This window comes from Sinocyclocheilus anshuiensis, unplaced genomic scaffold (assembly GCF_001515605.1).
Source record: "Sinocyclocheilus anshuiensis isolate Anshui unplaced genomic scaffold, SAMN03320099.WGS_v1.1 scaffold3, whole genome shotgun sequence".
NCBI classification, from domain to species: Eukaryota; Metazoa; Chordata; class Actinopteri; order Cypriniformes; family Cyprinidae; genus Sinocyclocheilus; species Sinocyclocheilus anshuiensis.
In genome coordinates, this window is record NW_015548205.1 from 321038 (window position 1) to 337086 (window position 16049).

A 16049-nucleotide genomic window follows, 5' to 3' on the forward strand; every position below is an offset into this window, starting at 1 on the left:
TCAATATGCAGGAGATGCTATCATACATCACAGTTTGACACCTTAAATAAATATCATTTTGAAACATAAATGTCTTCCCTTTAGGCAGTTACGTACTGTCTTTTTCCACATCGCCGCATAAAAACAAGGTATCCTCAGAATTTAACTTCTGGGAATACAGAAATACATACTGCTTATATCCAGTTTTTTATATTTGAATTAATTTCTTCTCTTCTGTCCTTTTTTTCAAGTTCAGTTCAATGAGGAATAAAAAAAAAAGACTAAAAAAGGACTTCAGAGAATGTGCAGAGAAAGTCTTGCTTCCCTTAGGAGCCGCAACTGAAATAATCAACCTCTAGGTCCAAGCTTTTGAACAATATAACCCATAAAACTCCAGCCAAATCTCCCACGAGTCTAGGACTCGGTTGAAGTCTTTGTCTTCTGATACTGTTCCAGCTCTTTTTTCTTCTTCATGGCAAGCTGTAATTGATTTTTGATAAGCTGGATTTGTGTTTCCAGGTCCGTCAGTTCCTGTACTGTGGGGTTAAGGCCAAGCAAGTCGGTTCTTCCGTTCGATGTGGCCTGTAACGGAAGCTGTCTCTTGTCCTTTGGGGACAGGAGCTCTTTACAGTGAGAACATTCCAGGTCATTTTGTTGTCCCTCTTGATTGGACAGTTTTCGTCTGTTGCAGTTGGAGGTTCCCAAAGAGTTCCACGGCATTTGCTGGTTGTTTCCAACATTGCAGCTTAATCGGGACAAGAATGATATCACAATATCAGTATATAAATAGAATTTTGGGAAGGATGCCTTGTAAAGTTATAGTTGTTCCAGTAATGAAAATCATCGTTTACAACTTTGTCATTCCACATGTCATTCTTCTGTACAATACAAAAAGTGAAATCTTGACTGGTCTTTTCCATGCATATGCAACAAAACTGATCTATTTTTACTTGTGTGTTATACCAAGTGTTCTGAAGCCATATAATAGTTTTGGGTGAATAACAGATCTCTGAAAATGTTCATGAGAGATGCAGTGAACTGCCTGATCTGTTTCACAAAACTGGTCTGACAAAATGACAACAAATAATGATTTCAAAGGGCTTGTAATGCTGTAAAACTGTTACAAACTTATGGTGCTTTATGTCATTTTTGAAGCTTGAAATCTCCAGTTCATGACATTAAATAAAAAAATAGCAACGTGCAATGTTCAGAATATCTCTGTGTGTTTCATTCAAAAAATAATCTCATACTGGTTGCAGTGTTGATAACTAAAATTAAATGACTGATTTACTAAATTACTAAAAATCTTATTCAGTAATGGAAATAAAGCTGAAATAAAATAAAATATGAATATTTGATGAAATACTTAATTGAAGTTCTAATTTACTAATTTATTTAAAGTTCTAAATGACTAAAACTGAAATAAAAATAATACTAAATGGAAAAAAAATCTAATAAAAATGGCAAAAGCACATAAATTAATTCCTAAAACTAAAATTGAATATAAAAGCTTATACAAAAATAACAATAAATACTATAATAGTTTATAAATAACACTGATCGTTTGGAATGACTTTAAAGTCAAATATTGCTTTAAAGATGTCTTTAATTACCAATAATCTATCAGAAGTGCTCAGTATTTTTATTTTTTTTTAAATATACATATATAGTTATAAGTAAAGCATATTAAACAACTCGATGTTATTATTGTAAGTGTAAACATAATGAAATACTGGTGAAGCTTTTAAGAGAAACTTTATTCTGTTTGATTCATATGATGTCAGAAAGATCAATCCATTTACATATATATATATTTTTTTATAATGCACTGAAATAGCAAAGTTTCCTGAGAATGACACTTTAGCACTTCAATTCAATGTTGCTTGAATGCTAGACATTATTTAAAAGCTCAGTCGTTATGAAAGCAGTTTACCTTTTCTCCGGTTTTGCAACTGTCTGTAATTTGTCTTCTTTGAAAGTCGGGTTAAGTGCACGATGTAATCGCTGAAAAACCAATTAAATTAAATGCTATTTAAGAAAACTAGCGTTGAGAATTACAAAGTGTGTAATGAGCAAAGCATTCCTTTAATGCTACAACATGTCACCAAGATGGCATGCAATTATTTGTAATAAAACCAGCGTGGAATTGTGCAGATGAACTTACTTGACTGGTGTGGAGCCAGTACTTATGCTGTGATGACTGCTGCATTCTGGGTATCAGCCAGCGATGGACGATGTGTTCACCCAGTGTGGTGAGGAGAGACAGGGCCACTCCAACACACAGCATGACAAATAACCCTGAGAAGTGCTTTATCCCCATCTGTAACGTCTGAGGATGACAACAGAAAGTCAAGGTTAGAAAAGAGCAATAGTTCAGCCATAAATGAAATTATACCCCATATTGTTCTGATTATTCTGTAAGAAACAAAATGGGATGTCTACATAAGTAGACATTTTTAATAGCAAACAAAGTTTAACACCATTTAATCACAAAATAGGTTGAATGATTTGTGCACTCTATTCCAAGTCTTCTATGAGGAACAAATCATAGTTATCATTACTGAATTGAACAATCAAACAATACATTTTTGAATAAAGAAAGAAAATATTACATGATTAGAATGACATGAGGGTTAGTAAACGATGACGAAAGCGAGATTTGAAAACAGAAGCAAAATGATAGAGTAATTTATAAAGTAGTTTTCATTAGAATATAATGTTGTATTTGGATGTAAAAAAAAGTAGCTGTATCTAATCTTACATGTAATATATTACAATATAATACTCTATATATACACTGAACAAAATTATAAACGCAACACTTTTGTTTTTGCCCCCATAATTTTGTTCAGTGTACATGTTGGGTCAGTACGCTTTTTCTTTTTTGAAACAAAAAGAAAGAAAGAAAAATAAATATAGATAGATAGATAGATAGATCAGACTCACTTCTGTGACTGCAAAGCTTCTTTTACCACAGGGTACAACCTTATACCACTTATCATGCAGCATGTCCATAAACCCATCAGATTTGTACTGACTGACCAACTCAGAGATATTTGAAGTCAGAGGAGAGTTTTGTTTGAGCCCAATGCCATAGCCTGTGGACAGATCGGAAATGTATATTTCATCAGCATGTGCACAGTAGTTCATTCACTCCATAACTTACTGTAGAAACAATAACAAGTGAGAAGCATTCATTTACTGGCCTTCAATCGCAAAAGGCTTTCCCACTGTCAGCGTCTTGCAGTCTGCATCAATAGACACTTCATAGTCTAAAAGAGCTTTGTCCATTATAAAAGCATCCAGCTTTTGGGGATCATCCCTGGAATAGCATCAAGCAGTTTGCTATTATATAATGACACATGCATTTGATACATTCAGACATTTTGACTATGGCGATACAATGTAGTCACGATAAGAACTTTTAAAATTGGTATTGATGTTGAATCAGTAGAACCACTAGAACCAAATAAATACACACTCATAGAAGGGAACACGGAAAGTCCATAAGCACAATTTACTACTAGCAGTAACATCCTTGTTTATCCTATGCAATTCAAAAAGTATGTTATCTTGCAAAAACACATGCTAGATTGATTTAAAAGGAGAGACCTGGCTAACCTTCTTAGGAAAATATTGCAAATTTCATCTACTTCTCCTGCAATCTGTTCATTCTGCCCTGCTTGAAGGAATTATACACTGTGCCAATATTTTGGAGTATGTGGTCTGATTTGAGGACTGCATCAAATCATGTCCCGAAGGTTGTGGAAACTCAAAAGAGGAGTTTCAGACTTGCAACAGAGGATATGAAAGGAGGAAAACCTCTTCTAAATTTAGTTAAGTGTGGCCTGTCGAACACTCAAGTGACATCTGGAAACTTTTGGCACTTAGTTTATTTGTTTTTATGTCATTTCTACAATTAAGTAAGTTCTATGTTTTTTTCTTTTGGTCCCTAACTTCTGAGAAATAAACAAAAACACAATAACAAGAAACATAGAAATAATACAGCTTAAAGAAATGTCTTTTTCAAATATAGCCTTAATATATTTAATTTAAACATTATACATATATTACAAAATTAAATATATAATAACAAAGTATATTTAGAAAATGCTAAATGTATTTAATATATTTTGGACAACAAATATATTTAGATTGAAAATAAAAGAGCAAATATAAGTAAAACTTATTAAAATTATATGTATGTGACTATTTTTAAACATCCAAGATTTTAAAATGTTTTTAAAAATATACTGTATATGAAAATATTTTTGCCATATGGATTGCTTGATATTTAAAATACTTCACATTGAGTCAGATCATTCAATATGTATGAATATATGTTTTGCATGTATTGTTCAGACCATTCCAGCAATGCATGTGAGTCAGATCATGCAGTGAGTAGCAATAAGTGTTTTGCATGTAAAATGTGTGCTTTGCAGCCAGCCAGATCATGCAATGAGTAAGAAAGTGTCTTTTCAACACAGTCCAAACATTAGTCAAACAAGTCAATTAATTCCTAGTCTTGTACAGTGGAACCACATGGATTTGTATGACACTGCAAGAAGGCAAAAGCCATCAAAGAAGGACATGGTAGAGGGCATCCAGTAAATTAGTGCTGCTTCAGTGATCGATGCCACTTTGCAATAACGATTACGACTTACTTAAGATGATCTATCCCATCAGGGGTTGCAGGGACATTATATCGTCTCATGTATTCATGCATCTCTGGGAAGCTTTTTTTCACGTAGTCCTCAGCGCTGCTCTCCCGAACAGTTCCAAAGCGGAAACCTTGTGATGGATGGTGGAGCTTGAAAAAGCAAGAGGACCATTTTCATCAACCAGGAAGTGTATTTTTAACCTCTAAGCCTGCCAGTCATTTTGACATAATTTGAAAATGATAAACACAAGTTACTCTTACCTTGGGATCATGTATACCTGAGAGTTGCTCGTAGGTTTTCTCACCAACCATTACAGCGGCGAGATTAGCAGTGTACGTTGAAAGGCAGAACAAACAGAATATGGCCCAGAGGTTCATGAGGAATCTGCCGGTCCAACACTTTGGTGGCTTAATGGCGGCAGTCCTGCCGAATAGAATTGCGTAGCAAACGTTTAGTGCAGAGGAGAAAGAAAATACACGTTCCCTGTTCCTTCCCCTCGGAGTCATGCCGAAAGGACTTTTCCACTCATACAAGGTCAAGAACACGGCCGTCACGTGTAAAGACACGAATATTCCCAGCCACATACTCCAGTGCAGGGGCCACATGAAGGCGCCGATAGGTGCGGCCGTATCCCTAGTCCTGACGAGGATTCCCAGACTGGTGGAGAAAAATGGGCTGGTGAAGTCAATGACCTGACTGCGTGCTGAGTTGATGCTAAAGGAAGTGACAGCCAGATGTGCCGCCCCGCTCATGAGGTCCCCGACCAGCCCTGTCCAGCGACCGTTCTTGTAAGCTCCATATTTCCCGTCTCCCACAATGTAGAGGTTGAAGTGAAACCCCATGTCCTCTGCTAGCTTCTCTAAAAGATCAATGCAATATCCATAGCAACATTTTTTAAACTCCATGGGGACGCTGTCGTTGGCACCTTGCAGACTCTGAAAAAGACTTTCCAAAAAGGCTGTGTCATTTGTTAGGGGGTCAAGGCACAGCTGGCCAGCCGGGCACAGGCCTTCTTCATCAACGTCTCGGGTGAAGACAAACGGATGTTCTACCAGGGTGACGGCGCGCAAGTGTAGACGTGAGGAATGCTGCCAGTCCGCTCCTGGCTGAGACTGTCTCTTATTAGGCCAGACACCGTAATCCATAACCACTTTGCCTTGCTTCCAGCTGCCGAGACGCGTCCACATGGGCTTGCCTACTGGGTCATGCTGGAGATTCCAGATGAAGTGATGGCTTTCAGAGACGATGATAGATTCCTCTTGAATATTGACGTAGCCGCTCAGGCCGTCAAAAGACATGTTGGCCATGTATCTAAGAATTAAGAGAAAATCATATATCAGTCCAAACCATAGAAGTTCATCCATTCTAATTCTGACAAATGAAATGTCAAACCAAAATGAACCTGGTTTACTTTTATAACAATATTTCTCTGATCTAAAGGTCCGTTCCCACCAAGGACGATAAATATAAAATTTGAATAATCGTTCAAATTCTTTTCACAATAGAGAAGTATCAACACAGATGAATGGTACCATCCAGTTTCAGGACATCCCCCCCCCAGCAGATAAACATTTACAGCCAATCAGAATCCACCTGACATTAAAGAGCTTGATGCACACTTGTAATAACAGATAATATTTTTTGTTGGTTTGGACATATAGTTATCATTAGTTACTGTTCTTGGCGTGAATTGACCTTTATTGTGCATGATTCATCAGTGCACATTATTCTGAAACAAAACTCTTGTTTTATTTATATGTATTTGTATGTATTTAAACAGTATCTACCACAATAGCCAACTAAAATGGTGCTACTGACTTTCATGCCACATTAGCAGTAGCATGGCCGTAGTTGCTGGAGCTTTTCTAAAGGCAACTTTTTCCAGCAACATGTGCTGTTTCTTGTCACATTTTTGTTTAAATAAATACTATTATAATTGCAAAAGATAATCTAGGCTATATCGTATGAGATACTTAAAATAAACTGCACCTTAAATGTCTGCAGTTTAGTTAGATGATGTCACTTTTACTACTAGCATTCATCTGGAGATTAACGAACCTCAAATTATTATTAGCTTGGAAATCTAAAAACTCATAGTAGCTTACCTAACACTAATGGTTTTTCCTTTTTTTCCATTTTATTTGAAAATATGTAGCAGTACAGAAGTTAAATGTGCGTGTGATTGCCTTGTCATTTTGTCTTTAAAGTCCGCATGAAATCAAAATTGACACTACTCTGTTAGCGCACATTGCTAGTCTTGAGGTGAACAATTAATTTGCACTTTGCGCTTTAGTGGATTATTAGTTAATCCACTAAAGAAAAAAAATTGTTTGTCTTACTAATCTTTCTGCTCTGGAATGGCATTCCTTCTCTGATGATGTCAGTTTGATGGCCTAGGCGGAATATTACTTTTAGTCTATTAGTCTTGTATTTTTCTTTCTTTAATTTCATTTTTTTAATTTTTTTCTGCAGTGGTGAAGCTAACGGTAACCATTTTAAATCAGTAATGATAGGAGAGCATGTGAAATTTAAACCCTGAGGTAGTTTGGTTGGAACTTGGTGAAGTTGTTTCCTGACAGTGCAGTGCTGGAGAAACCACTCTTGATATGCCGTGTCTCTGGGCGTCTGCCACCAGCCTAATGTCATGTCTTACTGCTTTTCACAGTACTGATTGCAGCCTTTTCTTGTTTGCTGTGGGAATGTTTTCAAACAACTTTTTGCTAAATTCTGTTGACATATTCAGAAAAAGCTCCTCTTGACTGTGGATGAAAAGGATACTCCTCATAAAATATGCAGAATAAATATGCACAATAAATAATTGTTCTTAAAGGGATACTCCACCCCAAAATTAAATTGTTGTCATTAATCACTTACCCCCGTGTCGTTGCAAACCCATAAAAGCTTCGTTCGTCTTCGGAACACAATTTAAGAAATTTTGGATGAAAACCGGGAGGCTTGTGACGGTCCCATTGACTGCTAAGTAAATAACACTGTCAAGGTCCAGAAAAGTATGAAAGACATCGGAGAATATCCGCTGAACGCAAACAGCGTACGCTCTTCTGTGTCAGCCGCGACACAAGGATACGTTTTCTACGTGTATTTATGTCTTGATTTGAACGAAAACTGTGCATCCATGTGGCGCGGCTGACACAGAAAGAGCGTACGCTGCTTGCCTTCAGCGGATATTCTCCAAAATGGCGCTACGGTGAGAGGAGACGAATTGTTTAATAAAGTCGTTATTTTTGTTTTCTTCGCTTACAAAAAGTATTCTCGTCGCTTCATAACGTTACGTTGAGCCACTGATGGCAGATGGACTATTCTGACGATGTCTTTCATACTTTTCTGGACCTTGACAGTGTAAGTTACTAGACAGTCAATGGGACAGTCACAAGGCTCCCAGTTTTCAACCAACATATCTTAAATTGAAGCTTTTACGAGTTTGGAACGACATGGGGGTAAGTGATTAATGACAAAATTTTCATTTTGCGGTGGAGTATCCCTTTAATATGACTGAATTTGTATTTAACATGATAACAATTTAATAGAAAAATTGTAAGTTACTAATCATAAAGCTTACGTTTACTCCGTTATTCAAAAAGCAGCTACATAAAATGAGCAAATAACATTTACATTACCAAAGAACATCATAACTGATTTATGAGAAAATTCAGATTGAACCTCTGATGGCAGATGGACTATTTTGATGATATCTTTCATACTTTCCTGACCATTGACGGAATTTTCACTGGTATACGGTAGGAGGTAGGGATGGGCATTTTTCAAAAAATATAGTATTTGAATATTTGGGCTCATGAAAAAAAAAACGTTTAATGATAAATACGTTATTTTTTAATAGTCAAGCTTTTGTCACCATTTCTGAACAAGTTTATGATTAGGCATTAGACACAACAATGTTCTACAACAACGTAACGTTATATCTCAATGTTTCCTTTTAGCTAAAACATGTAAACAAAATATATACTCAGTTTCACTGATTTATTTGATCAAAATGTATTTAATTTTATAAGCTCATTTAGTAAGATCGTTTTGATCAAAGTAATTCCAAACTTCGTGAGGCGGACGACGACATTCTGTGATTTTTTTATTTTTCGAATAATAATTACAGATCGAATATTCAAATATATTTGACTATTTGTGCACACCCCTAGTAGGAGGCGCTATTACACATTTTCTTAAAGGGGTCATATGATGCTTTTTTAAAGATCATTATTTTGTGTATTTGGTGTAACAGCTCTCGCGCGCTCTCTCGCTCTCTCTCTCGCGCTCTCTCTCTCTCTTGCTCGCTCGCGCTCTCTCTCTCGCTCGCTCGCTCGCGCTCTCTCTCTCGCTCTCTCGCTCTCTCTCTCTCACACACACACACACACACCATGTGCAAAACTCCGCATTTGAACAGTCAATAGCAAATTGAAATCGCATCATATGACCCCTTTAAAGAGTACTGAATCTCTGGATCAAAATATGGTGAAGAAGAAGCAGAAACAAGCAATCGCATATGTAAGCAGATGCATATTTAAAATAGCAAGAGCATCAAGCATTAAACAGCATACAAATCAAAACTGCCTAACGTTACCGAATGAAATGTCGATCTAGGAAGTGGTTTAGGCCCGTGCAAGATTTGGGGGTGTTGATGAGAATGATCTACTCCATCTATGTTTTGATCATCGTTCTGAATCTGATTCGGACATAGTCTTTGACAAAAACGCAATTTTCTCAGCTTTTTGCTCAAAATTGTGCTTTTTTTAATGAAAGCCGCCCACACTGAAGTGTTGATAAAATGCTGGCGGTGAATGACAACTTTTAAAAAAAAAAATGCATGTGATGCCACATAAACAACACAAATATTATGAAATATCAAGCAGTGTGTCAAATAAAATACCTGGACAGAAAGGTTCCTGATGTGAGATTTTTAGTCTCAAGTCTTGCCAGACAGTTTGTGATGCCAGGAATCAGCGCCAGCTCTGGAGATACAATGACAGCCGATCCCACCGCTCGTGCCACCAGCTCCAAAGCATCCTGGACATAATGATTCAGTGAGGGCTCACCCATGCGACCATGTGCAAGAAGGCCCATGGGTAGCCCCTCTGTCCGTAATTTCTCCACATTCTGAGAGTCTCCTATAATCCAGTGGTAATCGGGAAGAATCAGACCAAACTTTGCAATGGTAGTAAAGATTCTCCTTATATCCCTGATGTCACATCCAAAGGTCACTATGGTAGATGTTGAGTCCTTGATGGACTCCAGTTGAACTTGCAGGGACATTTGAAAGTCACTTTTGGAGCTGTTGTTGGTGGATAGCTTGAGAACTGTCCCCAGATGAAATTTGGAGTTGTTATGGAGCAAGAAAACAAAGTCTGAAATGTTCATCTGTTGACACATCACCAGACTGACATCATACCAGTTGTTCATGGACAGCAGGGAGAAGATGAGATCTGATTGGGAGGTTTGAGGATTTTGCATGGCCATCTGGAAATGAAGAGAGTTCTGTTGAGAAGAAACAAATGTGGTTATCATAGCAAAGAGATGGATGTACATTACTATGCATCTTGTTTGATCAACCATCCAACATCCAACTATTTGACTGGTAATTTTAACTAGTTCATTTAGATTTTTTTTTTATAACATCTGTCACTGACAAGCAAGAATCAAATCATGATTTATGGCTGAATTGCAATAAGCATTATAAACATCCTTATATTATAACTTGCAAAAAGCATTTACGTCCTTAGGACTTGTAATTACAACTCGTAAGCTGGATAACTAATGTCTAATGTCCAACTAAATAAAAGTTTATTAATCAGCTATTTGCACAATGACTATTATTGTAACTCAAATTACACACATTCATTTTGTCAGTAATAATTCGGATTCCGAGGATGTGAACTCATCAGAGTAAAACGTTCAGATTGTCATCTTTAATAATTACGGTTATTACAATATGCTGTGAATGCATCTTTTAATACACGCAGATGGCCTTTTTAGGCCATTTAGTATTTTTAAGACTGTATGTCAAGTTAAAACTTTTAAAAACACATCTCAAGAACTAGTTATATTCTAGCTGTTTTTGAAAAAAAAAGAAAAGAAAAAAAAAACACGACAGAAACATGAGCTTGGGCTCAGGTATGTCTAAAACCAGCCTAATTATACAGTGCTTCTTTAAGACAGATTGGTCAACTACTCTTTCAGGCAATTCTCCATCTAGTTGATTTTACACATCTCTTCCTGTCTGCCAAATAGAGGGAAGGCGAGAGTTTTAAGCCCTACAGATATTTATCGTAATGCATGATTTGTTGGACAGTCTCCTTCTGTTTGCAGATTGAATTTCTGAAGCAGAATCTCCTCCGAGAAAAAACAAACAAACAAACAAACATTAAGATTTCCAACATGATGTCCAAGTGTGCAATTCTTTGCTTCTGAAAACAATTACTTTAAGCACTCTCTGGTTCCATTTGTGATGCACCTAGAGGGGCAGCATTTCAAACTAGTTTAAAACATTTGAAAGTTGATGAATCCTCTGAAAATGGTCAAATCAGGCCAATTTTTGTTTATCTGTTTAATTGGCATCTTCAAATGCTTTGAACTAGCATTTATTACTTATATTTGACTACATCATGTTACTCTGTCCAAAAACAAAATGCATACAATTAACCACAATTATCTGCTTATTTTTGTTGTTGTTGAAATTTTAGGAAATATAGGTCAATGGACCAAAATACTAATTCAATTGTTTGATTTACCTGTTACTTGATGATGGGCATTAAAGGGGTCATATGATGTGATTTAAATTTTTCCTTTCTCTTTGGAGTGTTACAAGCTCTTGGAGCATAAAGACCAGGAGCAGTGTTGCCAAGTCTGCGGTTTTCCTGCAGAATTTGGCTATTTTTATACTGTTGCCACTGCTTGATTTTTTTTTTAGTCCATGTGAAACTCTGCCTGGAACACGATTTTGGAGAATTTTTGATAGCCGTTTCCCCCCTGAACACAACTGGGCTGGTTTTAAAGACCTGGAAACCCTGAGCAGGAGTCAAAAGTGCTGATTAACTCTATTGAGTCTCAGGCATTCCCATCAAAATATAGATGTAGAGTATTTCAGATATGGAAACGTTGCCCACTTAGGACATCCAGAAACATTAATTGCGTGAGGTCTGGGATCTCAATGTTTTAATGATATAATACCCATGAATTAAATGACATTGTCCTGCTAAGGAAATCAAGACCTTAACAGACACTGCCAGATGAAATGTTTATCTGAACCATTTAATTTCCCCTGGGGCTGCAGTTATGCGATGGCAGAACACAGGCTAATCAGAATTGATTAAGGAAAAGCTTTACAGGGATTTATTTCAAGATGTCTAAACAAAGTCTGACTTATTTTCTGTAGAGTTGTCATGAAAACTAATTGGCCAAACCAGTGGGAGAGTAATAAGTACCACTAACAAGTTAAGAAGAGACACATAGAGGTTTTCATCCGGAGTATGTTTTATCTTGAGGGAGCTTGTGTCATTAAATGATTTGCAAGCTGGGATACAGCCAGATATTACGGAGCCCCGCACATGACATGCAAGAAAAAAATAAATAAATCATGCGCACGATTTACTAATTCCTTCCCTCGATGTACTAAAACATGCAAATCGAGGGAACAAATTAGTAAATCGTGCGCACTATTTAGCCTACTATTTTTTTCCTGCATGCCATGCGCGGGGCTCCGTAAGATATAACTGCTGTGTCATAAAAAAGCACTAGAGGGTGATACAATTATGTGCATTTTCAGCAGCTTTGAAGATGAATGGATAAAGATGGGTAATTTGATACACCACAGTTCTTCAGGCCTGTGGAGAGTAGCTTGATGGACCTTTGGTTTGTCTTCTCCTAACCTTGAAATATCCCAAAAGGGATTGAGAATGATAAATGATGAAACCACCAACGTTGTGGAATAATATAGTTGTTATAATGATCCTTAATAATATAGACATCTAATTGTCGCCTGTGTTACAGTGGAAACTATTACTGTTACCTTCATAACATAATTCTATTTTTAAAAATCAGCAAAATTTGACCAGATGGGCACAAATAAAACCAAAACATTAATAACTTAAAAAAGAAAGAAAGAAAGAAAAATTTGGATGCAGAAATAAAGTTTTTAATGTTTACTAAGAGACAGTAAATATACTATATAGAGTAAATATGTATTGTGTTTATATGGTGCCTTGGTGATCAATTATAGTGTCCTGTATTCCATGTTATTAACAATGTAGTCAACAATTCATTAAACTATTAACTCCGAAATGAACAGTTCCACTGTACTTGAACTGAAAATAAATAAATAAATAAACAAGTAAATACATGAATAAATAAATAAATACATGAATAAACAAATAAATAAATAAATAAATACATGAATCAATAAATAAATACATGAATGAATAAAAACATGAATAAATAAATAAATAAATACATGAACAATTAAATAAACAAATAGATAGATAAATAAATAAATAAATACATAAATACATGAATAAATAAATAAATACACGAATAATTAAATAAACAAGTAGATAAATAAATAAATAAATACATAAATAAATAAATGATTTTCCCTTTGGGCTGTTTTGCTGCTGATGTTTTAATAAACAGACATTCATTCATTCATTAAGAAAGAAAGCAGTAAAGAAATCAATAAATCAGAAATCAGTAAAGCTCAGTAATGAGCACACTGAGAGACTGATTGCTATTTGGACAGATAACAGACACTGATTCTGAGCTCACAGAGAAATCTGAGAAATCTTAGATGATCCATGTAAACAAAGAACTGACCAGAAGATGGTGCTAACTTCAAAAGATCAGATATCAAACAGCTCAGCCCTCAGGGTGTTCAGAAAAACAAATTTTGAATGCAAACAGCTAGATGTGTCACCATCTAAACAGATGTTTTATTTGTGGTTTAGACTGATCCAGCAGGTGTCATAACAAACTTATTAGTTTAAAGAAAACAGTTGTACTAATAAATAGCAGCACTGATTTATGCACTAAATACGAGACGGGTACTTTTAAAAATAAAGCTACCAAAAGGAGGTTTCTGCAGTGATGTCATAAAATAAACCATTTTTGGTTCCTCAAAGAACATGGGTCAGTTCTTAAAAGAACCTTTTTATTTAATAATAATAATAATCCGAAGAACCTTCTTCCACTATAAAGAACCAAGGGAAAACACACATTTATTAGAGAAGCAGCAGGTTGCATCAAAGCTTTGAATCACTGAGTGCCGTCATGCATTCATTCTCTGTCTGTAGTGTATTGTTTATAATCCAAAAAAACTTAATAACTACTTGTTGATCATTCATTCATAATTCCAATCCAATTCCTCAGTTCCAAACATGTGTCCTCTAATTGTACTTGTGTACTGCGCAGTCCCTCAACATTTACATTTCTAAATGAAAGAAACTGAGCTCTCCAGAAACTATACAGTATGCAGCTGCAGACCAGAACTGCCTCAGTGCTATAAATGTAAACATTAATATAATATTTTTTATGAAAATAAACACAAATGGAACACAGTTTACGGTTCATTTTGGAATAGATGCCAATAAAGAACCTATATTTTTAAGAATGTGGGATAAAACATGTTCAACAACTTCATCCTGTCATTAGTTTTGACAAATGTAATTTACTTATTGGTTTATAAAAATGATACTTCACTATGACTCCCTCCCCCCTAATGCCACCAGCCTGCAATTTAAAAAATATAATCCTATAACGTTATAATAACCAAGTCATAACATAACGAACTTATGCAATGCAGAAATATTAAATGTATTTATGTGTCTATTTGTATATGGTATTTTCATGTTAATTTTAAAAAAGACAAACATTTTACAGCTATGTTATTTAGTTATATAATTATTTTTGTTAAAATGATTTTGTCTCATGATGGTGACAATTCAATTTTGGGTGTTGATATTCAGTTTAAAATCATTCCATATGCTCAGCTCATTCTTAATTTAAAATATGCCAATAGTTGTAATATCATGTATGTGACAAACACATCTTTTTTTCTATCTGACATGCTGACACATATGAAGTGATCACAAGGGAAAACACATTTATTTGTGAAGCAGCAGGTTGCACCAAAGCTTTGAATCACTGAGTGTTGCGGGATCGCCACAGGCAGGTGTAGATGAGGAGGAAAAGGAGAAAGCAGGTAATTCTCCAAGTCCTGCTTCCACGGCCATGACTATCTCAAGGCTGAGGTTGTAGGGTAAAAGCCCCGCCACTCGATTGAGGCTCTCTGTAGCGAGTAGAACAGAGTCTCGAGGTAGAAACACAGCATCCGGACCCACTTGTTTGAGTGCGGTTTTACTTTTGGAGGCCTTGTGGGGGTTATTCGCTGAGCTATTAGTCCTAATACCCCTCCAGCCTTGTTCGAGCCTACTTTGGGTGATCGCGTCCCACTCTCCCCACGTTTCTCTGTCTGCATCCCAGTCCGGATCTCTCCCCCTGAGGGAATCCTGTCTGAACACTCGAGGCTGCAGGTGCAGAGCTCCGACTCTCACCGTGTGTCCGATCCTCTTCAGAATCTGACATGGCTGTGGATGCGCCAGAGATGCTGGGGGAACAAGGATCATTATCAGAGCGCTTGGCGCAAGTAAGGAGAGCCACACCAACCTGCCCAGCGCACCCCAGATCAAAGAGCCCGGCATCACTCCAAACAAGCCTCGGTCAAACGACGGGATCCGAGTCCACCTGCGCGCCCGCTGGTTCCTGCACAGCGCTGGATAGATGATGGATCACCGGTGAATCTCCTAGACGCAGCAAAGTTGCGCTCCTCTCCAACGGGCTTCTGAGGGATCGCCAGCAGTGCACATGTCCAACGCGGCTCGAAACACTCGTTGCTCATCTCAAAAGCGTTTATGGACAAAATATTCAAGAGGGTGTTGTTTTTACGCGCTCTCCAAAACAGGTGAAAAGGCAGCGACTAAAATGCAAAGTGACTGTAAAAACCCAAAAGCGATTATATTCTCCAGATCAGCGTAAAGGAAGTCCAAGGATATGAAACGAATTCAAATTCCATTTATCTTTATTGTTGCATGCAAGCCTGTATTCTATCCTGAATCTGATCATGAAAAACCCTGACGGATCTCCAAAAATGTAGATCATTTATTCGCAAAAACAGAAACGAGCGTTTAAATGGCTTATATTACAGTTTAAACATGTTGCGCAGTGAAATTGTTCCGATAAACTCCCAGAATGGCACTGGAATAGTGCAGAATATTGCATTGGCTGTGCTGTGCGTTTAACCCGTTCACTGCTGCACTCACACCTTTGCTATTAATGGATTTAGATTTTAGATTTTTGCATAAAATATGGGTTTTATTTGCATACTATTTTTAATTA

At 36.6% G+C, this 16049-nt stretch overlaps 1 protein-coding gene across 1 annotated transcript; it reads right to left on the bottom strand.

Annotated features, from left to right (window-relative positions):
* Positions 1 to 293: 293 nt before the first annotated feature.
* On the bottom strand, positions 294 to 15355 carry grin3a (glutamate receptor, ionotropic, N-methyl-D-aspartate 3A). Its single transcript, XM_016440198.1, has 10 exons — positions 14784 to 15355; positions 11599 to 11648; positions 9538 to 10231; positions 4901 to 5951; positions 4644 to 4789; positions 3186 to 3301; positions 2926 to 3077; positions 2144 to 2308; positions 1913 to 1983; positions 294 to 724 (listed from the first exon to the last, which is right to left on the bottom strand). The coding sequence occupies exons 1-10, from the start codon at positions 15353 to 15355 to the stop codon at positions 394 to 396; spliced, it is 3348 nt and encodes a 1115-aa protein (XP_016295684.1). The 3' UTR covers positions 294 to 393.
* Positions 15356 to 16049: the final 694 nt, after the last annotated feature.